Below are 24,601 nucleotides of genomic sequence, written 5' to 3'. Positions count from 1 at the left end.
CAGTTTATTATTAGCTAAGCCCCTTGGGAGGGATCTCAAGAAAGATCAGCCTCACACTGAATTTTTGGTTGGGCTCCAATGTATATACTGAAAATTCCTAGAACAGGGGTTGACACAGGGAACTCTTGCCCAGAATGGTCTGTTTACTCAGTGGATATGAATTACCCTGTACTGCGTGGAGCAGGGAGTTGTTTAGGCTGATGGCTCCAGTCCCATTTACACAGAGATGCCTGCTCAAGCACTGTTTACTCTGGAAACCACAGGGATGGCACTGGCTTTGAAGTCAGGCCGACTTGGTTTGCTTCTGGCACCTTCACTCCTGCTTCACCTTGAACACGGGCTTCACCCCTGTGCGGCCATCTCCGCAGATGGAACTAACAAGATCGATTTCACAGGACTGTTGTGAGGGTTGAAATGACTCGGTAAAATACCTACCACTGGGCTTGGCACATAACAGACACCTAAATAACAAGAGCTAACATGTACTACTGGGGGCTTACTGGGTCCTAGGAGCTGTGCCTTGAACTTTGCAACAGAACCTCATCAACTCCTCACAACTCCATTTGACAACTGAGAAAACTGAAGTGCAATGAGCTGTGATACTTGTACAAGATCAGATGGTAGTTGTGCCTCTGCCCACAGGTTAGTTTCTTTGCTTAAGGAAAGGGAAGTGGACGGAAACTAGCACTGGGCCCAGTCATTCGAAGATGCTCCCTTTGCATCTGACCCTCCCCCAGTTTCTGGGTAAGGTCCAATGTGGACCATCTGTTGAAACTATTTCTTTTTTTTCTTCTAAGCACTCAGGAAACATTTATTGATTGGACTCATGGTCATAAGCAATGAGATCAGCACCACCCTCTCAAATTTTCTATGAATGGAAATCACCTGGTGGCCACTGTTTTAGCTCCACTAGAGCCTCTCTCCAAATCTTGAGTGTGCATGCTTCTGAAAAAAGACTGGCCATTTGACTTTGTGATGATTTGGGCAGAAGAGAAAGTTAGAGGGGTACAGGGCAACCCAGGGAAGGAAGTCTCATTTTGGTGTGCCTGCTGTGTACCAGGGGAAACTCAGCTCCAGCCAGAATTTCCAGGGATTGTGATTTCTTGGACCCTTCTAGATGTCTGAAGAACATGCTTTATAGACCATCATGTCATCTCAGATGCTGACCTCTGATAACAAGAAGGACGTCGTTGGCAGTGAGTAAAGTGGCTCATTGCTAATCGCTGAGGCATGTGAGTGCATACCAGGGCCTGGTTGTGCACAGCTTGCTCAGACCCAGGATCCAGGGGTGCTGGCTGGTGTTCCCATGATGGCTGCTTTTCATGGTGGTTAACTTAGGTAGGAAAAACTATCAATCCTAGACAGCTCAGGCAGCAGGCATCAAAGCTATGAGTGGAACTGAGGCAGTGGAGGGGGGAGGCTCTCTTTAGAAAGGCTTCTCGGCGGGAGGGACAGGAATAGCAGGAAGTCGAGGGGGTGCCTCGGGGACAAAGAGCTTCCTAAACTACTTCCTTGCCAGGCGCCCTCTTTGCGTCTTCTCCCTTCCCCTTCTCCTCCCTTCCTGCTCCTGCTTTGATTTCAGCAAATAAGATGATTAGATTCCATGGGGCTTCTTCTGTAAATCCTTTGTTATAAGACTTCTTTCTCTTTAGGTAGTCCTCAGTTGGTCATTCAGGATGACTGTTCAGTAATTTAGTCCTAATTCCAGTTTGGTCCTGGGAGGAGGGGAGCGTGCCTTCCACTTCCCTGAAACTGTGTCTGAGTTACTATATGAGCACTAAGCTTAATTGCTGGCTGGGTCAATTATGGTGGGTCCTAGTAACCTCTGCCAAGAAATATCGGGGGCTGGGCACATGTGGGGCTAACAGTGAGGGTGTCGAGTACCATGTGCTGCACTGCTAGTCTTTAATTCAGTGCTCCAACTGACAGCTGGAGCTCATGAGGAAGGCAAGCTTTAACCTGGCTCTTCTCATATAGGAATCAATTTCTAGGCCTTTCCTCATATAATAGGTTTTTGATGAATTTCTTCCCTAAGCCCAATATAGCTGGAGGGGCAGAGTCGTCCAGCTGCTGCCAGCTTGACCAAAGGGTGATTATTCACTGGAAAGCTTGAAAGGTTAAAAAAAAAAAAGACAGGTCTTCTCCTCCCTCTTCTTTTATTTCAGCTGGAACCAAGGTTTGGCGCTTTAACTGGCGAGTTCATTGCAGGTTTACATCTGTCCTGCACTGTGTATGTGTGTGCATGAGTCTGTAGACAGAAATACAAACTAAGCTACTTCTGTTCAAGCTCTAAATCCCATAAGCTCACACAGCAATGCACAACTAGTGCATTTTGGTGCCTAGTTCTGCAGTTATTTCTCTGGCACTTCTCAAAGGTTCTTGTTGCCTTGGATGGAGGAAGAGGGAGCGGTGGTGACAGAGCTAAGGGAAGAGGAGGCCGGCATGATCCAACAAACCTGCAAACTGCTGGTGACTACAAGTCTCATTTTGACGGATGAAGTTGATGCAAGGAGTATAAGCTCTGGGCCTCCTTGAGTGAAGACAGCTTAAAGGACGTGGCTAGAGAAGAGGCCAAAGGAGAGGCTGGGTAGGGAGGCTGAGGGGGCATGGCTGAAAGTGCCTGGGTCACCTGTGTGTACAGCAGGGGCCCCACATCCGCACTGGAGGTTCACTGGGAAGCGGCCTGCCAGAGGCAGGTGTGTCCTACTCTGGAGATCTACACGGAGCAGACAGCTTTCACAGTGTCTGCTCAGGTAACGCTCTGTTTTGAACAGCTATCCACCGCAGTCCTCCATCCACAGGGCTCAATTCTGGCAAGTATCCACGCCTGCATTAGCTGCCCTTGCCCACCCCTCCCATTTGACAGGATCAAACCTGAAGGGCCATGTGACTCAAGATAGGCCAATCAGTCTGTCGTCTCCGGATGTGCAAGTAGGAGCCTGTGAGAGGTAACGGTGCAGGCAGGCCGCCTAGCTCTTGCGCTAACAGTCACATTCCAGCATGTGCTTTGGAGAAACAGAGAAAGCAGTACTGTAGAAAGTAAAAAATCAAGCAGATGGGTGAAGAAAGGTGGGTGAGAGTCCATGTTAAGAAGGAGAGGGAAGCAGACACACACACACACACCCCTAAATATGAACTACATCGTGATTTGCAGACACGCTAGCCCTGGTCCCTGGCCCTTGTGAGGACTGCCTGCCCATCCTGTCCAGGGGCTCTATCACACCCATGTCCTTAAAAAATAGTCCTTGTATTTGGGCTTAAGCTAGTGCAAGCGAGTTTTTCCTTTTGTAATGAAAAGATCACTAAGACACTCTTCTTTGTTCTTTACACCTCTACTCCCTTCTCCACCAAGAGACTTGGGAGTTTGGTAAAGATTAAGATAATGCTAACCAACACTAATCGCATTAATTCTGGTTACTAGAAAACTCCACATGCTGATGAATGGATTCTCTCTTATGAAAAGATGTCCAAATACTTATTTGCCATATTATCCCTGCCTAAAATATCTTCTCCTATTCTTTCTTACTCCAAGGATCCTTCCTTCAGCCCTGAGTTCCCTGGCACCGTATCTTGCAATTCGGAAGAGGCGCTGCGCAGAGTTTATTCCATGGGTTGGCTACAATCTGTGGGGTACTCGGGGAGTCAGCTCCATCGGACGATCTTATTGACACCAGGAGTAATTTCTTTCTTCTGAGGTTGTGAGAGTGGGAAGTCAACAGGAAGGTATTTCATTTACTTCACGGTTTACAAAACTATTTAGGTTCATTCTGCCTCAAAGACATCCTACACGCAAGAGCTCATTCTTAACATCTGTGGGAGTCAAACTGATGAACCCGGAGAGAGACCCCCAAAATATAACCCAAACAGAGCAGTGCTTATATCATATAAGAGTGATCTGTTTATATGAGGATTATTTTGATGTGAAGCAATGTAAAAGATGATCTACCTTTAAAAGCCACAATCATTAATTCAGCAATGAAAAAGTAATATATACAAAGCTAACCCCATAAAGCCTCTGGCTTGGTTTTTTGTTGTCTTTTCAAAATTTGCCGATAAAGTCTCCGAGGTGAGGAACCTTGTTATTTCTGGAGAGGGTTTTCAGCTCTGTGCGGTCCCTGTACCCACTGCAGGTTGCCATGGTTCCGCCAGGCAACGGGAGATGGGCTGTGAGTGGGCGAGTGGCTGAATAGTCTATTAACCAACACAGGAACACTCCAGTGAGGGCTCGTCTTAGATGGCTGAGAGAGTGAACTGTTTTTAAATGAATTCTCTGACAAGGAAAATTCAGAATAGGAGTTCAAACCAAACTCTTCTGTAGAGCCCTGGGTGAGAGGGAAGGGAGGGGAGGGGGAGAGGAGACATCGGGGCCAAGCAGGAAACAGGGGGTGCTGAAAAATGCACCCCTGTCTCAACCAGAAATGGTTTTTGGTTTTTGTACATTTGACATTTTGGGCTTCCAAGTAAGCGTTCTTTCAAACAACCACTGAGTTTCAAAACCACTGGTTTAGACATTACAAAAAGAAACAAAGATTAGTGGAAATGGCTGTTGTTAAAATGTAGGGAAGAAATCTTCTGGACAGATGAATAAATATGAGAAAGTGAGACAAGGCCTGAAGTGTGAAGGATTTAGTCAAACTTTGTTGCCCAAATTTAAAAGGAAAATAGAATTTTTCCCTTTTACATAGTATAATGGCAGCAAAATTACTCTAAAATACTAATTAGTTTTCAAGGAGTATCCTAACGCTGCACACTCATGGAGTTTTTCTGATTCCTTCAGTGAGACAGAGCTCCTATGCAGGAAAACCAGCACACACACGTTGGGGTGCCCAAGCGTCCTGGCCGTACTCTGCCCTGTGCTCTGGGTGCAGAGGCAGACGTTGCTGTCCCATCCTTCCCTGCTGGCTTACTTCCTAGTGTGTTGAACCCTGGTACCTTTGTAGGACTGTAAGAATCTAAGATGGCAGAAGTATTTCTTACATGAAGAGATATAATAAGTTTAGGCAACAGGTTACTGAATAAGAGGATACTATTATTGATACATGATCAAATTCTATCTCAATGTTTAAAATAAAATTTTAAAATGACAGTTTTTAGATAGTTATCATTGGAAAGGAACTAAGCCTAACCATCAAATTTTCTATTGACCTAATGGAGGAAAACCATACATTTTGGTCTTCACATATATAATATTTTTGTTACTCTATATAATTTACCTATTGCCCTTTCGTAACCAGGCCCCAAAGTGAGTTTGTAGCACCAAAAGTAAAATGTCTGAGGTACAATTTGATAAAATATTTATCTGAATCTCAGCACAAATTCTCTTGAATGTAATTTTCTCTTATCAAGTCATTTTTCCTATTGCATTTTATTTCTCGAAACTGTATGTACACACTGAGGTATAATTCAGTTTTTTTTAACCTTCATAATGTTTTTTACATGTGTAGTTTGCAATCTTGCTTAATTGACTATATACCCATTCATCCAGTTCAGCTTCCACATGTACTACTGTTCAGCCTTCCACTTTATTTTCTTTTTCACTTAAAATAAAAATGTGCTGCTACTTCCATATCACCACTGACAGCTTAATAGCAAATCAGTCAAGGGACTGAAAATGCCACATAAATACGGGATGCACGGAGCATTTGGTTTTGACTATACACGTTTGCGAATCAGTGAGAAACCAATGTAAAGACTTAAACATTCTATCACCACCAGCAAACACCGGCTGCCGGGGAGAGGAAAGGAGGTGCTCCACGGGCTCCGCAGGTCCTGCGTCCTGGCTGTGGCAGTCGTTGCATTTCATCACACTCTACTCTCAGAATGTGTAGGTTTGTTTTATTGTATATAAATACAGGTATACATATTATTTTGGGTATTTATAACTAAATCAATACCTAGATATTTATAGGCATATATTATTAGTTATATATTATATGATATACCTAGGTTTGTTTTAATTAAGGCATTATTATAATATGTATATGTAAAACTATGGTTTTTAAATGGGCCCTTTGAATGGCTTAACATCAAAACCTGGCCCAAAGGTGGAAGTTCAGGCTGGGGAAACTGTTACGTGTCGTGTCGGTAAAGAAGTGGTTCCTGTTGGGATGATCGGAGAGAAAGCAATGTGCTGCCTGCGATTATACTTCCGCCCTTCCTTTAGCTTCTGCAGCTCCTCCCATGATCATTTTTGTAACTTGCTTTGAACAGATCTTTTCCTCTTTTTTCTACCAAACCAGTCTTTGTAAGCAAAAAAGAAAATTAGTAACAGATGCAAGCTTATTTTTAATGGTCTAAGACCAAATTTTCTGGACTTAAAGCAAACATTTTATGCCCTCCAAGTTCTGGGATTCCATTAAGATATAGCTGTCTGACCTCACTACAATGAATGAACCAAAATAGTTTAAAAAACTAGCTGTAAGAAGCTACACCACAGAGTTACTCATCGTATCTGCTTATATTTCATTTTTATCACAGAGAATGAAAGATTTAATTTCATAGATATTTTGAGAAAACATTTTTTTAAGACTCTAAACTTTATCCTGGTCTCAACAATTTTGTTTTTTTAATATCTGAGGAGATACTAGATTATCAGACAAGGCCATTTATTATAATTGTCTCTGGTTCAAAGACAGATGTAGAAATCAGAAGGACGAATTGTGATTTCTAGTAGTTAAAAGTCCCTTGAGAACACCTGGATACACTATTGTTACGTCAGAGTGCTGGGCTAAGTAATTTGCATCCAAAGAAGACTTCTAGTACAAAATTATTTACATTTGCTTCCTGCCCCAAATTCTTCTAGGGGTAAAAATGTGAAATTTTCATCACCCCCCCAGAGCCAACAGAGATAGCTTTTGGAGAAGGAAAGAAAAAAAAATTAAAAAAAGGAGGTCCCAGGTGACATTGTGGTTTACCCATTAAACAACTAAGGGGCTTTGGGCAAACCATTTGATGCTTCTGGGTTACAGTTTCTTTGTCAGTGAAACACGGAAGCCTCACTCGATGAGTTCTAAAACCAGGGTGAGGAGTCCAACGCTGCCACCTCTCACATTACCCCATCTCCCCACCTCCCCGGAACACAAGAAGTGGCTCCCCAACAGCAGCTCAGCAAGAGCATGGGCTCCAGAGTTGGAATGACCCGGGTTCACAATCTGCCTTCTCTGCTCACCAGTGTCTATGACCCTGGGCAAGTTACTCAGCCTCCCAGTGCCTCAGCGTCCTCATCTATTAGATACTTGTAACAGAGACAATGTAGCTATAGAGGCTCATAGTAAATACTCAGTTAGTGTCAGCAGCCTTTAAATGACCATGTCCAGACAGGCCTGAGGCAGGACCTGAAGGGGAGCAAACAGGGGAGCAAACCTGTAACACCATCTGAGGATAAATTTTTAACCATCAGAACAATAGCCTCCAGAGAGGTTGTAATTCACAATGGCAATCAAATGGCTTCTTAACGAGCTCCACTCACAGGACACATGCATTGCTGGGGACCAGAGCTGTGACTTTTAAAGTCCTCTCCGAGCCTGTTATTTAAGATCTGCAGTCAATTGCTACGGTAGCACTGCCGAGAGGGGCAACCCTGAGACTCACCACCCAGGCAGTTAATGACCATGACTACCCCCAGGGCTAGTCCCACCTGGCCCTATCTTCCATCAGTAGCCAATTTTGGATGCCAACTGGACGGATAACTGAGGTTTGTGACTACATTTCTATGTGTCTATTTATCTAAAATGAAAATAATCATGTTCACCTGATTAAGGCTTAAGTAAAAGATGAGTGCAGGACTCATCCAGGAAAGAAAATAACAACTGTGTTCTAATTTATAAATTAAGGCAATTTATAAAATAAGATCTCAAGAATACTTCTGAAGTTCTTTATCTTCCATCCTCCTTATGCTGCGGTTCTTTTTTTTTCTTCCCTTCCATAACTAGAATGCAGGTCAGCAAACCATGGCCTGCAGGCTGCATCCAGTCCGCAGCCTGATTCTGTAAATCAAGCTTCGCTGGAGCTCAGGCGCCCCTTTGTCTATGGATCACGTATGGCGGCTTTCAGCTACAGGGACAGAGTTGAGTGGCTGCAGCCAAACATTGTTTACCACCTGGAGTTCTATAGAAAAATTCTGCTGACCTGTAGCCTAGAACACAGCTAGCTCACAGGAGGTAGCCAACAACTATTTGAATAAATGATAATGACCATCAGGTCACTCAGTGTCCAACAAATATTTATTAAATGCCTGTGAGTGCCTGGTGCTGTGTCTGGTTCCGGAAACGCAATGACGTGGGACTATAAGGGTGAGGGTGACAGACAGGGCCCTGCCCTCATGGTGCATGCAGTTCAGTCAGGGAAGCCTGACCCTGAACATCCACTCACGTATTTTCAGGGTGAGGAGTGTTGAAAAGCACAGGATGTTGGGGGATTAGACAAAAGGAAGACCCAATCCTACCTCAAGCCTTTTCTGAGCAACTGCCATTCATTTAAGCTGAGACCTGAACGGGGATCTCCTGGCTCTGAACCATGAGGACAAGTGAGAGCTCCCTGATACCACATGAAATGCCTATGAACTTTGGTATGGTTTTCAGACTGTACTTACTCCACCCATCCAACTAGCTATGTGGTGCAAGGAACGGGGACTATGATGAAGTTTAAGACACTTGACTTTTCCATCGCCAAACAGGAATGTCAAGCAAATAAACAAGTCAGAAGGCATGTTCACTTACTAGAGACCTGACATCAACACACGACCAGGAGACAGTTCTTGGATCAGCTCTGGTTCTTCAAGCACAGAAAACCAGCCTAATTGAGTAGTGTTAATTTTCACCCCTGGGCAGAAGATCTGATGGAACACAAGCAGATGCCCAGAAGCTGGGGTGCACTTCTGGTCGTCGTGTAGGTTTCACGTTTCTCAGTGCTGCCTGTCAGGATTGAGCAAGTGGCTTAAGCATGCACATGCTCGGCTTCCCAATTCTGAAGGCTCGGTGAGCCATGCCGGTGTTCTTTGGGAACATGGACCGTTCCCCAGCCCTGAACACTGGCAGCAACTTCCAGAGAAGGTGAGGGCTAAAACAGGTGGAGGAAGGATGTAAGGGGATAGGAAGAAGTATTGCAGAATAAATGTACTTTATAAAGTTTTCTTCACACTTCCTACCATCAATTCCTCCTCAGAGCTCTGGCTGATTTAGATTTAATCCTCTGCTTCCTGAAGAAATGGAGGTGCAGGGAGATCATCTACCATTAGGTCACTGAGCACGTTAGTGAAAGTGCAGGAATTAGAAGACGCAGGGACTGATCCAAAATTGTTTGCTTGAGGCTGTGCCTACAAAACTTTTTATTTTTTAGAGCTGCACAGTCCTACTAAGTATAGCGGTCATGTTTAAGGAAAATCAGTTAAAAATTTACAGCAAGAAAATTTTGTTAACTGAAATGATGCCACCTTGCCAGGCCTCATGGACAATTCCTCCCCCTCTGCCCAGGCAGGTCTGCGGTGCCTGGCACAGCCTACAGCTTGGTCGGGGCAAGCATCTGGCCTGCTGCTATAAAACCTTTACCTAGCACGGCAACTGCCACTTCCAACGTATCTCCATCAGAGTAAAAGACAAGGAATCAAGGGAGTCAGAAATCAACTATATTAAACTAATTTTCATGAAAAATACCACTGTTCCTAACATTGAAAGATTCCCCTTCCCTTTCCCTGGATATCCTCTAAAAAAAAAGAAGGCAGGAAGAAGGAAGGCAAAAAAAAGAACTCAAGCATTATTAATTTGCTTCTAGTCTAATGCCAGTTTTCAAAAAATAGTTTTGCTCAATGCCTGGAAATAACAGAAATTAACCAGGGGCATCTTCCAACATGACTAGGAAACACTGAGCTAAAAAGAACATTTGTTCTAATTTATAAATTAAGGCAATTTATAAAATAAGATCTCAAGGATACTTCTGAACTTATACTGATGCTGCACAAGGAAAATTTCAAGCCTATTGTCAAAAGGATTTTCCACATTTACCCATCGCCTGAATAGTTATTGAGTGCTAGCTATCGAGTACATAAAGATTTAAGGTGTTTTAGTGAGGACTGGTGATAGATGACGGTAAAGAATGCCTGTAGGCCTCCCCTCTAGTGGAGGAGATCCATGCAGCTAAATGGTGCCCCTACAGAATGCACAGAGTAGGAGCTTTGCGCTGAGTCAGGAGGAGCTGCAAGCACCCAGGGGAGGAAACCCAGTGCACTCATGTGCGACAACACCTAACCTGCCCTTCCTAACGAAGCCTGCAGAGCCCCACAGCATGATGTAGTGAAACGCAACAAGAATCCAAAACAACCTCCTTAATCCTCTGTAAGCGTCAACGGAATTAATGTTCACATCATTGTAATTTCTGCTTTGTGTTTCACATGAGCCCTTATGGAAATACAAAAGCCAGAGGGATTTTCTTTCAGAAAATTATTTTAGTCTCTTTTACATTCTATACGAGACAAAACATCAAAGTACTTAAAATAAGATTCAAGGGTAAGATGATTTCAAGACACACTGAAACAGTAACTTACTATTATGTTTAAAACAATATATAAAACTGGTGGTCCCACATATTTTTTAAAACTTTTAAACCCATGGAAATTAAGAGCAAAATCAAAAGTATATATGAGTCCTGGCTCATTTATACCCATTACTCATTAATTTAAATGAATAACTGAATGCTCAAAAAACATTTTCTTAGAGAGAGATACCATCTAACAGTTCGTATCTAACTCACTGAGAATTAGGTTTAACCAAATGTGCTGAACCTGGGTGTCCTAAAGAACCCCAGAGGGGTGGTGCTAAGTTCTTTGGCGTCCTCGAACACAGCCTGGTTGTGTGCTGGAATAACACATGCATGCCAGAGCCAATCAGCTCCCACCCAACCCAAGAATATTACCAAGAGGTAATAAGATCACCTCTACCCATCTAGCTTCCCCACGTCTAATATTTTATTTTTGGCTTTCTGGCCTCATGATGATGGAAATTCTGTGTACTTATCAGTTTTCAGAAAGAAACTATTACAAAATTTCACTTACTGAGAAGATGACAGACATTCCCAGGGCTCTGTCTTTACTGGACAGTAGCCTAACTCTATTGTGTGTATGCACATGTCTGTGTGCATGCATGAGTGTGTGTGCATGTGTGTGTGTGTGTGAGACAAAGAAATGAATAGCAAAACCAGAAATCTCAGTAAGTCGAAGAAGTTAAAGGACAAAGAAGCCCTAGTTGCACCCAGCCAGACCACACAGGATATCCTGTTTTTCAGGAACAATTTGGCTGCAAAAATATTTTAAAAAACAAAAAAGTACAGCCAGAAAACAAACACATAAAACTCTGAATTCCTCCAATGAGAATACTGTGACACCATGACGTGATAGAGAAAACAATTCGTCACAGTCACCAAAGTCTAAGCACTTAATTCAGCAAATTTAACATGACTGAGAGGAACCCGAGGACCACCCTGTTTAAGGCTCACCTTTCCCTGTAAGCTAAGTGGTATGTGCCCCGGCAGTCCACCAGGGCCTTCATCAAGCCCCAGCGAAAGAACAGAGTTCAGTCTTGAAAGGAAAACTACCCTGGACAGCAAGGAAATTTAGAAATGAGGCCAGAAAGGACCTTCCCCTTCCATTAACTAAGGAAGTGTTACTCAAGTCCTACTGACAGCTCACACTGCCAGAGCACCTTGGGTGTTGTTGAACCTGAACTCCTAGCTTCACCATAAACACCTAGCAAAAAAAGCCAATGGTGTTATTCTCTACTTTCTGCTTCCCTCTAACTTCCCCACTGGCCATGGGGGTTGCCAGAGGCTTCTCAGGTGAGCCTTAGCTCCTTGGTATGCATTATACAGAGAAATCACCATTCTCTGCTTGGCGGTCTCGCCCTTCTCTTAGCTAAATGCTAGAATCTCAAAGACTCACTTAAAAAGGATGGCTCCTCTTGAGTGTGCAATGTTTACAATTATGATTTCTAGGCATTTGAAAAGTGTTCTTATAATAGAGTTTCAAAAGAATATACAGATAATAGAACACATTAATATAACTATGAAGAGAGGTAGTAACTCACACCTGCCATTCCGGACCCACATGCTAAAGTGAAAGCCTGGCAGAGAGCATGGCCCATCACCAGCCCGCAGGCCCGGGGGCACCTGTGGTTATCGCACCTGCTCGCTTGCCTACAGGTCAAAGTATGAGATGCCTCGACATGTTCAAACTTGAACTCTTTATCTAATCCCAACCTGTGCCATCTGCTTTTGATTGGAAGACTGACCACTCACCTAGTTATTCTTGTCCCACTCCTTTCTGTCTCTTTTGCTGCCCTCATTCAGTTGGTACTGGCTTATCTTCCCCTTCTCTCTGTTACGACTTCTGTCTTAGATCGAGACTTCCATCTTTCTTACCCAGGTACTAAAATACCTGTTAACAAGTCTGCTTGCCTCCAGGTTAATTCCTAATGAATGTCTCTTCTACCCTTCCTCCCTAACTAGCTTCTAAAATATAAGTCTTGCAAACAATGAAATCATAAGTGAAAAAAACAGAGGTGAATATTTTTATAATTTTGAAGTGGGAAAAAGCATTTCTAAGCATGCCATAAAACCTAGAAGGCATAAATATAGTTACTAAAAAGTGTTCTGTAAAATAAAGGACACCATGATCAAAGGTAAAAAAAAAAAACTGGGGGAAATATCTGTAACATATATGGCATGTGGTGTGCTCATCCTTACAACTCATTAAGAAAAAAACCTACCTGTAAATTTAAAATAACATCTTCAGTTCATCTCTTGGGCACACCAGGAGAGGAGAAGCTAATGCAAACAATTACAAAGCATGGCGATGGCACAAAGTGTCCTGAAGACCCGGTGCTGAAAAACCAGCTAGGTATCACTGTTTGCAAGCCTGCTTCAAATGCCCTGCCTAGATTCAATTACAGCACATGTCCGCACTGAGATACCTGTAAGCGGTTGAAAAGTGCCTCTGCACTCTCTCATTTATGCCTTTGGAACACAATGGAGTGTGTCTGCTCAGAACAAACACTGACTATAAAGCTGGATGGGCATCTTTGCCTGCATTATTAATGTTTTAGCTTTGAGCCAGAAGGTTAAAATCTTCAGAAACATTTCTGAACGCATACAACACAAACCCTATCATTCCATCAGCACAGCCTGGGCTCGGGGGCTAGAGCAAATGCCCCTCAGATGAAACTAACTGGCTTCCCCATTTGGACCTGAACTAAGCAACAGAATAATGTTCCCTGACAAAAAGGCAGTGCATCAGCAGAGTGACATTGTTGGCAAAACTGCCACAGACACTGAGTCTGCCTAGGCATCTGATCACCCCAAAGAAAGGTACTATATGCAGATAGTACAAGTGATTCATTTTTCAAAGGAAAGCTCAGAAGAGATGGTCAACCTCCTACACCCTTAGGAAGAGATAAATTCTGTTAAGAAAGTAAATAATTCAAGATGCTCAGGTAGCTTTTTATGTGAATCTACAGCTCAAGCCAATTTATCTAGTGCAAGACTACAAAGGATCTGACGCAAAAGCCCTAGACATTATGAGTGTCCATTGGCCAAAACAGATTTTTAAAAATGAAGTTGAGACTAAAAACTGGAGTGCAATCATGAGTAAATTTGGGGGAAGGAAACAAAGGCCCTTAACCCAGCCAAACAGTACTGGGAATTTGAAAATTTAACCAATTAATTCCCAGCCTTGAAAATGCAGGGCTGTGCTGCAGGCCCCAGCATCAGAATGCCAGTTATACAATGGATAGGCAGTGTCTGAATAAGTGACTTTTATTGTTTGAATTGTCTCTTGTTTGTAAACACTTAATTAGCAATGCTCTTGAGATTTATGACAGAGAAATGAATTCAATTTTCTAAACAGCTTTAAAAAGAGAAACTTGTATTTTTTACATTTTTGACTTGTACAATGAATTTGCAGAAATTCTAACCCTGGTCGATGGTTTCTCAGAACCCACTTGATTCTGTCAGTTGCCTTTGGTGAAATTAATACACTATCCTCCCAATAAATTTGGAGGCACAAGAAGCCACAGTTCATTTTATTCTGGGCAGAAATAGGCTCATTGTCTTTGGAAATAAGCATCGCGTGTGGAGATTACATGATGTGATCCTGTAGGTGGCCCAGGTTAGAAGGTCAGAATAAACATTACTGAACTCATACCTAACAACCTCGGCTCTGTCTGGCAGACCTAGGAGGCCCAACTGCTTACATGCTAAATTAGAAAACAAAAAGCACACAGCATAAACCCTCCTTAAAATGAACATGATTCTTTTCCCAGGCCCCAGTTTTCATAAATACCCGCTTCAAGAGGGATAAGCGTGGAGACTCACTTTGGGAAGCATAGAGGCCCTCCACGGCTCTGTCCTCGTGCTCGTCATACTCCCTGCTGGACAGCTGCCTGTGGGCAGTCTCTAGGCGATCTGCACACAAAGAGAAAATCGTTAGGGAGAAATGCATGAGGACCTAAGTCATTGTCCACTGAGAAATGACATGGAGCCAAGAGCTGGTATGAAGAGATGTTCAGACAGCCCTGGCTGGTACGGCTCAGTGGACTGAGTGCAGGCCTGCAAACCAGGGGGTCACCAGTTCAATTCCCAGTTAGGGCACATGCCTGGGTTGCGGGCCAGGTCCTCAGTGGGGCACATGTGAGGGGCAACCACACATTGATGTTTTTTTCCCTCTCTTTCTCCTTCCCTCCCCCTCTATAAATAAATAAAATAAATAAATAAATCTTAAAAAAAAAAAAAAAGACAGATCCTCAGACTGGAGCCTCAACCTGAACAACTTTTAGGGAGAAACAATACATCCCAACTGTCAGAAAAAGTCTTCCGGTGCCACACTGTACTTTTATGCAATGGAATGCCAAGGCATGCACCAACAGAAGGCGGCCACGAACAGATTCTGAGAAAAACCGCTTTGCTGCTGATAAGCAAAGGTCTGACTTGAAGTCCTTGCAAAGGGGTTGACTTTCCTTGGCCTCAAACCCAGCCCAGGCCTAACCTTGACCACAAGTCCTCTGTTTTAGTCCACAACTGCTACCTCTATCATGAAACCATAAATAAATCAATCAATCAATAAATAAATAAATAAAAATAATTAAATAGATACTGAAAAAGGTCAAAATGACCTAATGAAGATTCTCATTAGTTTTGCTCAAACCGATTGGTAAATAAATCTTCATTTATTCAATTAAATAATTCAGCTTAACAAGTTTTCATTGACTGTATATGATATGCAAGATAAAAAGGTTTGCAGCAGTAGAAAAAGCGGGGTCTAGCTACTAGAGACAACCAATACACTGAGTATTCTGGCATACGACGCAACTGAAAAAAGGCTTGGCTGACTAAAAGTGAAGTTAAATTTTACGGCTCAGACCATTCTGTCTGTAGGAGGTTGCCAAGACCCTGTGGCAGGTGGCTTCCAGCTTTCAGGGAGTATATATGGGTGAGTGTGTATATACACACACTCATAACTGTGGGCCTTTAGTTTTCCCTACGAGGTACACATGGCTAGCTCTGTCTTCTGCACTGTACCAAGCAAGTATAAAGTGCTGGCTTTCAAAGCATGACACCAAGTGACTCAGCCTGACGTGGGAAGAGCTGTGCTTCCAACACTTGTCTTTTTAAATGTTCCCATCTGCACAGTCACGAGTCACTGTTAACACTTTTCACACAGGAAGAAACACTGCACACAAGCTCCCTCAATTCCCACACAGGTTGTCACTTCTCAGGCTCAGGGCTGCAATCTACAACCTACAAGACAGAAAAACAAATTCTGCTCTTTGAGAGCCCTTCCCCCAGGTGGTTGGAATTTACAAGATTTAACACAACTCAGACCTGAAGTCAGGCTGTTGGCTACACAGGAGGTTTGGGGTAGAGAGAATATGAATGGAACATGACGTGCCTCGGAGGTCTCTGTTGAAATCATGAAGTCTTCGAATCTCGCCCTCCAGTTTGTTTCTCATTGCCTTGTCCAGTGACTCTCGCTTGGTGGTAGACTTGACCAGACTCTCATAGGCTTCTGAAATTCTCTGAAGTTCTTTTTCAAACTAGAAGAAAGAAGTGGCATGAAAGTGGGACTCTGACATTCATACTGGTGCCTTATAGTTGCACTAACTCTTTGACATTCCAAGTGTGAAGGCTGTACCTTCAATGCAGCCTTTTCTGCACCTCCAGTTTCATGTCTACCCAAACTGCGTAATCCAGTGGTTTTCAACCAGGGTGCCCCAAGAGGCACATTGGAGCACTGCAAGGATTTTTAAAACATGCAATTCCTGACGATTTAGTCAGGGGCACTGAGCTCTTCTCCCTTAGACTGTCAAATAAAAACACGATAAGAGCCAACACAATAGCCGACTGGTTGAATGCCCTGAGTGCCCTGTCTTGAACCACAAACATATAGATCATATAATAGAGTTGCATTTCATTGGTCATGTCGCATAATAAAGTTGCATCTGATTGGTTAATTTTTGGTACCAGAAATCCTTATATACAAGTATAAGTAGTTTTTTTATTAAAAAGTTACTTTGGAACAAAAAGGGTAGGCAATTACTACTATTATTATGTTTGTAAATCAATCAAAATTATACCTATTTTTTGGTCAGATAGACAAAAATATATTTTTTGGTGTGCTGCAGAATTAGTTTGTGTGCAAATGAGATGAAAAAGGTTGAAAACCACTGGTGTAAGTGATTTCACCCTCAATCCCGCCTCCCCTCTAGGGGCTACATTAGGATCCTGTAAATAGCAGACTCCCAAGTCTGGCTGGACCATCCGATGTCACCTTGGAAAAATCCCTTTGTACCAATATAAGAAAGGGGTGAATATAAACATAACTTAAGCCTCTTATATTTTGCATGGCAGTTTATAACCATTATTATTCTTATTCCTGGTTAACAGAAGGGAAAATATTAAAATACAGAATAACTGAAGGACCACAACTCAACTGGACCCAAATTTCCAGATTCCAGGTACAGTGCTCTTCCAGAGACCATCCTACCCATCCCCAAAGGAACATAAAACCCACTTGAGGAGATGCTTCTTTACTTAGCATTCTAACCCCCCTTTTAAGAGAACTATCTATATATAGGACTAATGGATGTGTATCTAATTATAAACAAATATACCACAGAAAACTCTTTGAATGGAGGAATTGGAAAATATGGGATTAAGACCATTTTTTGTTGTTCTCCTTCTGTATTTCACTGTATCAAGAGATGTAACTGGGAGAGCATTTAGTCTGTGGCATATATAAACCTGTAATAAGTAACTGTAACTGTGATAACAGGACTCTAACCTAACAGTGTATTTTGAAAGTAGCAATCAATAAATCCCATTTCCAGTTGTGTAACAAGTGCAGGAGGAAGGATGAAGAGTGCCTGCAAACATGTGACCTGATGAACTGATCTGCTAAAAAAAGTCAGGATCAGAGGCAAAGCAGGCGGGGTTGAGAGCACTAGCTCTCCTCACTGGGCACCAACAGACCTGCACCATGTTTTTGGCCTCTGCAGGGGACTTATGTCACCATGAGCCAGGCACCCCAATTGCCCAGAGCAGAAAGTCCTTGCTGAGATTCCTATAAATAAAATATATCCTAACAGCTATCTACTGGACACTTACTATGCATCTGGGTGCCAAGGATACAGGATAAGTAAGACAACTCTGGTCTTCAGGAACTCGGTGTCCGGAGCTGGCCTGCACCCAGACACACACACACTTGCACGGTGCCCATGATAAGGGGTGTGGTGGTGAAATGCTCGTGCTTCAAGCCCAGGACAACTAGGAGGCCTTCCTCAACTCCACCACCCAGAAACTTTCCTCCATCCAGTTTCACTGGGGGCTCATCGGCACACCTGGCTGGAATTCAGATGTGCGTGTGCATTTTGTGTGTCTGATTTGAACGTCAGTTCCTTAAAAGCAGAAATAGTCCTCATGGCCCTAGAAGTGTGCCCTGCCAGTGACAAAAATACTGATTGATTAATTAACTTTTAAATGTATAACTCCTAAAAGCAGTCTTGAATTCTTTCCTTTCATTAAAAGAACTTCCACCCTGGCCAGGCAGCTCAGTTGGTTAGAGCATCATCCCAATACATCAAGATTGCAGGTTCAATCCTGGGTCAGGGCACACACAAAAATCAACCCATGAAGCATAAACAAGTAGAATAACAAATAGATGTTTCTCTCTCTCTCCTCCTTTCTTCTGTCTCAAATCAATAAATGAATAATGCAAAAAAGAAACTTCTCTCTGCACACCAGAAAAAGAAATTACAGGATCCCTCTGGCAGCATAGTTTACAATCTCAAATACTAAACAATCAAGAAATTGAATAAGGTTATATGCTTGTACTAATTGAGACAGAAAGGGCAATAATCTTAGTTCAGGATAAGGTATTTCCTGTGAGAAATGACAGCTGTCACAAAGGAGACAGACTAGTCTCCTTTACTGTGGTTAGAGATGACAGAATCATGACTAAGTGCATGAAGTTAAAAAGATGCAGATTTTGATTCAACATAGGCATTTCCTAACTACATTTTCCAGAAGTGCACTATTCAAGTAAAAAACGAATGACCTTTCAGGGACCTGAAGCAAGGACTCCTAAAGGGTGGGAAACTGGACTGGAATAAATTAAAAAAACTTTACGTCCAAAGCTCTATGATTTCTAATTGCACAGTCCTTCCGAAAGAGAACCACAACCTCTTCTTCAAATCCCTCATGTCTAGAGCATCTTAAGTCCTCTCTGACGTTGTTAAGATGAAGAGAAGGTTGGACAGACTGGCGTTGATATAAAAACCAACTGGGCCAGTACAGAGTCTGAGTGTGATCTTCTGAAGCACTTGCTGTCCCAGACACAGCACTATGTGCAGAGTTGAAAGCTCTGCCGCCATGAAGCAAATAGGCAGAGAATGGCCCTGAAAAATCTCAGCCACTCCAAGTTCCTTCTCTGAGCACCTTCCTATGCGCAGCTCAGGGAGCCACAGGAGCAAACAGGCCTGCTGTCCCAGTCACGGACTGCCCAATCAGAGGTGCCATTGCTGTGCTGACAAAGGAGGGTCTCCACTGATGCCAGCCTCCAAATGCCTTCAAGCCCTTTCTCTTCAAATGTCTGCCTACACCCTGATGTCTTCTGAGCCATCCCACTCAGTAGCCCACAGTCTGGTCCTGCTGGAAGTTCCATCCATCAATTATGTTTCAGAGAAACTAGGAAGAAAAAGAAGCAAATGAGTGACCAAAAGGAAATGCTGAAAAACAATCCTTTTCAGAGGGTCCTCGAACCATGTTCCACCTCCCACAGGAACAGGGTCTTCCCACGGGGGCTGTGCTGTGGCAGTCTCCGAGTTCCGTCCTTCTTCCCTGCTCTGTTCCTGGCACGGCGCGCAGAGACTAGGCTCTGCAATTAAACATTCTTCTATTTTTGGTTCTGTCCTTACAACGAATCTCTCCAAGTGCCTCACGGCGTGAGGATCCTGGACCAGATGTTATTACTGGCATAGGGTACCATTTTATGACGCAATACAGCGGCTTCGCCCAGTGTGGGGGTCCCCATCACTGCGAAGTGAAGTTGTCACCTCATCCGACAGTCCTCTCCCTGGATCTCAGGCTTAAGCAGCTGCTGAGAGGCAACTGAGTGGTGAGGCTGACACTGAGGGGGACCTGGGCCGAGGACAACCTCAGGAACACAAGCCATGAAATGCTAAGTCACAGAGTTTATGCAGCTCCTCTGTCTCTTGGTCTGAACTGTTGAGAACAGCTATGGAACCAGGGATGAGTGTGGCCAGTATGTGTCAACATCTGAGTTTTTAAATGGAAAACTCCAGTGTGATATATGACAGAGCAATGAAATGAAATATGATATTCAAGGTATTGAAGGAGTTTTGTTTTTTCAGAAGGCAAACAGCTTTTGATTTTTCTCCTTTTTCAGAAGTCATCAAAATCCTTTTGGCCACAAAGTTTAAGAATCGTCCTCTGTGCAGAGAAACTGAGTCACTGGGAGATGAATTTTTGTTTTTCAAAATAGAAATGTGCATCAAAATCAAGATAGATATGTATGTTACAGGTCAATAAAGTATATATTAATAAATAAGTCAACAAAGAATAATAAAACCTCCCAATTTCTGCATATGCCATGTAACTGTTCAAAACTCCGCCCTCAGGTGGGTCTGCATAACTCCTGGAGATGCCTGCTAGAGCTCCACTAGCAAGAAGAAAGAACTGCTTATTTTCCAGAAGGGCTGAGTTGGCCCTTTCCAATTTTTAGACCATATCTGGAAAGAGGCTGCCCGGGGAAGTGTCAGAGGCAAGCTTGGGCCTGGGCAGTGTCTGAGAGCCAAGGCCAGGCGACAGCAGGCCTGTTTCCCGCCTTCTAAGGGTGTGGCTGGTGTGGCGGTGAGGCAGCAATATTTAGGCAGGCCATTTGTCTCTAGCTCTCATTTTTCCCCTCCAATAGAGGCAGCCAAAGCTCTCCGAGCCAAGCCTGGTCTTGACTCCAGGGAGCTCCAGACCATTTCAGTGGCAGCTCTGCACAAACGTGCCGGGGCAGATTCTGTCTGTGCACATTTGTATCACCAAACCCGCTGCTCTCAGCTGTTCACTGCCGGCCCACAAAAAATCAGAGGTGCTGACCGTTCTGAAACCCTGACCAGCAAAAAGAGCAGGCTCTTTGTGAGAGATCAGTACTGAATAGTGAACACTAAATGGCCATCAAGAGCATTAACTGTCACGTAGAGCCAAATGACAACGCTCCTGTAGTCAGGCAGCGTCTGTGCTCCTACTCTTTCTCTTTACAAAAGCCCCTGATTGTCCAGAACAGAGAGCTAGGCATTTAGACAGACTCTTGTAAGATGCCTTCCATCACATAAGCCTCCTTGGCTGCAGAAAGGAAACTTGAGGGCCCCGTGGCTCTGCTGCCTTAAAACACCTATTACCTTTGCCCCCTCACCTCATCTACCTGCAGCACTTCAGGTGCAGACATTTGGGTCATCATGAAACCACTCTCCACAACAGTTCACTCTTGCTGGATGCTTTCCCATTGACTTTGGCTCTCAGCGTAAAGCCGGAAGGATGAAGGCTGCCATACATTCTAATGTTCCCACGGTAACTACACAGGCTGGATTTACACAGCAACTTCCCACCTGACAAGTCACAAGTGTTGAGCGCACAATAACTCATACTCTATCTTCGGTGTTGAGGCGAGGCTGCTTTTGCAGAGACCCCCTAATGAAACTAGCATGGCAGTCCCAAGGCTGCTGTCTGAGATTCCCAGATTTAAAGGAAAACTTGTCTCTCTCCACTCACTGCCCTGTGTTGCTCTCAGAGTTCCCTATTCCACACTGTCCACCTGGGAAAATGCTACTTAGCCTCTGAGTCTTGGGTCCAGGGCCACCTCCACTGTACCTACTGTAGCCCCTGACTTTCTATTGCAAGTATTGGTTAGCTCAGGCAACTCTCCCCTTTTGGACTGTAAGCTCCTCCAAGGCAGGCACCACGTCAAATTTATTTTGTTTCCTTAGAGCCTTGCACAGTACCTGGCATCAAAAGGGATCTAGTTAACGAGGGCATCAGTGAAGCAAACTCCCATGAGTAGTTAAAGACTTGTTGTCCCTTTTAGAGAACCTGCCCCCTCCCTTTCCCTCGGGAAGTCACATACCTTGTGGAGCTTGTCAGCATTGTCATAGTAACCCTGAAGTTCCTGGTGAAGCGCCCGGTTCTCCTCTGTCAGTATCTCCACCATCTGCTGGGCTCGTTCCACAATCGCAAACGCATCTGGACCAAGCTGCTGGCTGGGGGAGGCAGCAGGCGGGGGCTGGGGCGCTGCCAGGGTCACTGGGAGTGGGAGTGGCAAGGAAGTGGAGTGCAGGGGCCCGCTGACGGAGGAGTTCTGGGAGGACATCGGGCTGTGCTGCTGCACCGTTGACGGGAAAGGAAGTTGGCATGGGCGGCTGCAAGGGAACAGAAGACCAGTGATCAGACCCCAGGAAACGGTGGAGGAGGAAGGCAGGCCCCCACTACCAGAGGTCATCAATGAACTTTCCAGTGACGGACTGAGTACAGCAGGCTCAGTCCTTCATTCCACAGATATTTAATGTCTCCCTCTGAATCAGCACTGCTGTGGGCAGTGGGTGTAGTGAGCAAAACAGATAAGGTCCTTGCTCTCATGACGCTTAAATTCTCAGGGAGAGAGGCAGGCAAGCCACCAAACAATAAACAAACAAAGTGGAGTAGTCAAAAGTAATGAGTACTCTCCAAAAACAAAGCAGGGCAGTGTGACAGTGACTGACCGAGTGGCTAGCTCACACTGAGGTCAGGAGAAGCTGATGCTTGAGTTGAAGTCTGAATATCAGACTCATGGTTGGGGTTGGGGGAGTAGAGAAGTGGGGAAAGGAGTGTTCCAGGTAGGGGAATTTGCTAGTGCTCTGGGCCTAAGGCAGGACTTAGTGTGGGCAAGACTGAGTAGAAGAAAGCAACCGGACACAAGCATAGCCAGCAAAAGCAATAAAAGCTAAGATCAGAGGGATGGACAAGGGCTTTTGAAATTCAAGGCCAGCTCTTCCCTTAGGGTATAAACAGATGCCAGTGGAGAAGCTGCCTTTACTCTGACTTCTGTGTAGAAGGTACGCAGGGCAGCAAGAGCGGACAAAAGGCGACCACCAAGGAGGTCCAGGTCTAGGTGGGAGCTGATGAAGACACACAAAGCAGCAGCAGAAAAGAAATAATGGATGGACTTGGACTATGTTATATGTATAATGGGTGGAGGGAAAGAAAGGGAAGAAAATTTTTAAAAATTACTCCTAGAATCTGAACTCCACACAAATGGACAGGGGCACTATTATGAAATGGGGAAGTCCTGGGAAAGGAAATAGTTTTTTGTGTTTTGATTTGCTAGGGTGAGGAGGTCTGCAAACCAAAAGTCTAATTTTAGCCACGTTAATAGGGGCACACAGAGGTGTCCCTTAATTGTTCAAATTCCAGGCACTAGCTCTTACATGTAGATCGTGAATTTCCACCTCCTGTCTCCACTCCCCAGCAACACCCCCTCACTCCTATGCACCTGTTTCCTAAGAACCATCGCATTTTCGGTCGGCCTAAGCTAGTGCCACCTGACAACAACCTCTACAGGTACAAATAGCAAAGACAGTCTCTAACCTAGTTCTCCAATCACAGCTGCTTCTCTTCGGCAGAGCCTGGGGAAAACGAGATTTCCTGTTGACCCCCCTCAACCTTCAGGTCTCAGTCTGGGAACTGGGGTACTAAGAATTATCAGTAACCCCAAAGTCATCAACATTCTGTTACAAAGGGCTGAGTTCTCAGGACATCCAGCTACTGCTGATCCCTAACAGTTAGTCTGTGTCACCTCCTGTTACCTGTGGCCATCCAGAGGTAGAGCTCTCAGGGTACCCCCATTTTTGCCAGAAGGTCACCTGGCCTTATATTTTCAATATACCTGCTGGAATATTTTGGACCCTGTCAGCCTCCAGATCTCTCATTTTATAAGCATTTTTTTTGCTTCTTTTTTTTTTTAAAAAAAATTGATTTATTTATCTTTAGAGGGGAAGGGAAGGAGAGAGGGAGAGAAATATCAATGTGTGGTTGCCTCTCGTGCGTCCCCTGCTGGGAACCGGCCTGCAACCCAGGCATGCGCCCTGACTGGGAATGGAACCGAGATACTTTGCTTTGCAGGCCCTCACTCAATCCACTGAGCTACACCAGCCAGGGCTATAAGCATTTCTTGTAGCCAGAATTCCCCTGAATGCTGACTCTTGGCAGCTACATGTCAAATTCTAGAAGACAATCTGACCAGAGTCATCGTAGCCCTCCCTGCATGGAAATGCAGACACTCATAAAGATGACCACAGAATAAACCCAGCAGGTCTAACAGAGTAACTAGCCACAGGCCTTGCTTAGGTAGCTTCCTAACATCAGAGGCTCCACCTGAGCTCGAAAGATAGCTCCCAACTCGATTTCCTTACACCTCCCATCCAGGTGCCCTTCCACTCCCTGTGAAAACAGCTAGGATCGAAGCTCCCCAAGGCAGGGTGAACCATGGAGCTCAAAGCAATTCTCTGTTCCGGAAGTGAGCTTGACCCTCCTGCCATCCTCATATTTCAGAAAGGTGTGAACTCAGATGTAAACCATGACCCCCCACACCTATTATATAAGGTGTTGCCATCCCCTTAGAAATAAAACGTTTCTGCATTTTGATGACTCTGGGCTCCTTCCACACTGAAGTGTGTGAATGTCAGCCCACGTGTATGAGGAGGTCTGTGTGTATGAGGTCCAACCCTATCCTAAGAGTGGAATGTCCCTGAGTGTCATTCACAACGCCTGGCTTTCACTCCAAATTACAGGTCCTCTTATCAGGCATGAACTCAAACCCTGCCCCCCCGCCCCCCCGCCCCGATCTGGTACTGAATAAGTGCATTCCTGAATAAGGCTGGCTAGATAATACTGCACATTTTTCATGGAAAGAGGTTACCTTGGCAAACGGCAGAATAACCACAAATTATGTGACCTCAATTCAAAGGCAGGCACGCATTCTCATTTCCTAAGTAATCCCTTCGCACTGCATCCAATGCAAGGGACA

General features: G+C 44.2%; 1 protein-coding gene across 4 annotated transcripts in view; it reads right to left on the bottom strand.

The window, feature by feature from the left end:
- The window catches only part of AMOTL1 (angiomotin like 1), a 149,245-nt gene that overhangs the window by 26,438 nt on the left and 98,206 nt on the right, over nt 1–24,601 (bottom strand). For all 4 annotated transcript variants that reach the window (XM_036028652.1, XM_028515210.2, XM_028515206.2 and 1 more), the window contains 3 exons: nt 21,668–21,959; nt 15,929–16,073; nt 14,356–14,445 (listed from right to left, as the gene is read on the bottom strand). In XM_036028652.1, the coding sequence (XP_035884545.1) occupies nt 14,356–14,445; nt 15,929–16,073; nt 21,668–21,959 (527 nt within the window). The remainder of the gene's footprint in view (nt 1–14,355; nt 14,446–15,928; nt 16,074–21,667; nt 21,960–24,601) is intronic.

The sequence above is a fragment of the Phyllostomus discolor genome, chromosome 6 (genome assembly GCF_004126475.2).
Source record: "Phyllostomus discolor isolate MPI-MPIP mPhyDis1 chromosome 6, mPhyDis1.pri.v3, whole genome shotgun sequence".
In the NCBI taxonomy this organism is placed as follows: domain Eukaryota; kingdom Metazoa; phylum Chordata; class Mammalia; order Chiroptera; family Phyllostomidae; genus Phyllostomus; species Phyllostomus discolor.
The sequence above is the reverse complement of the archived record's forward strand: the minus strand, read 5'-3'. Positions and strand labels throughout refer to the sequence as shown.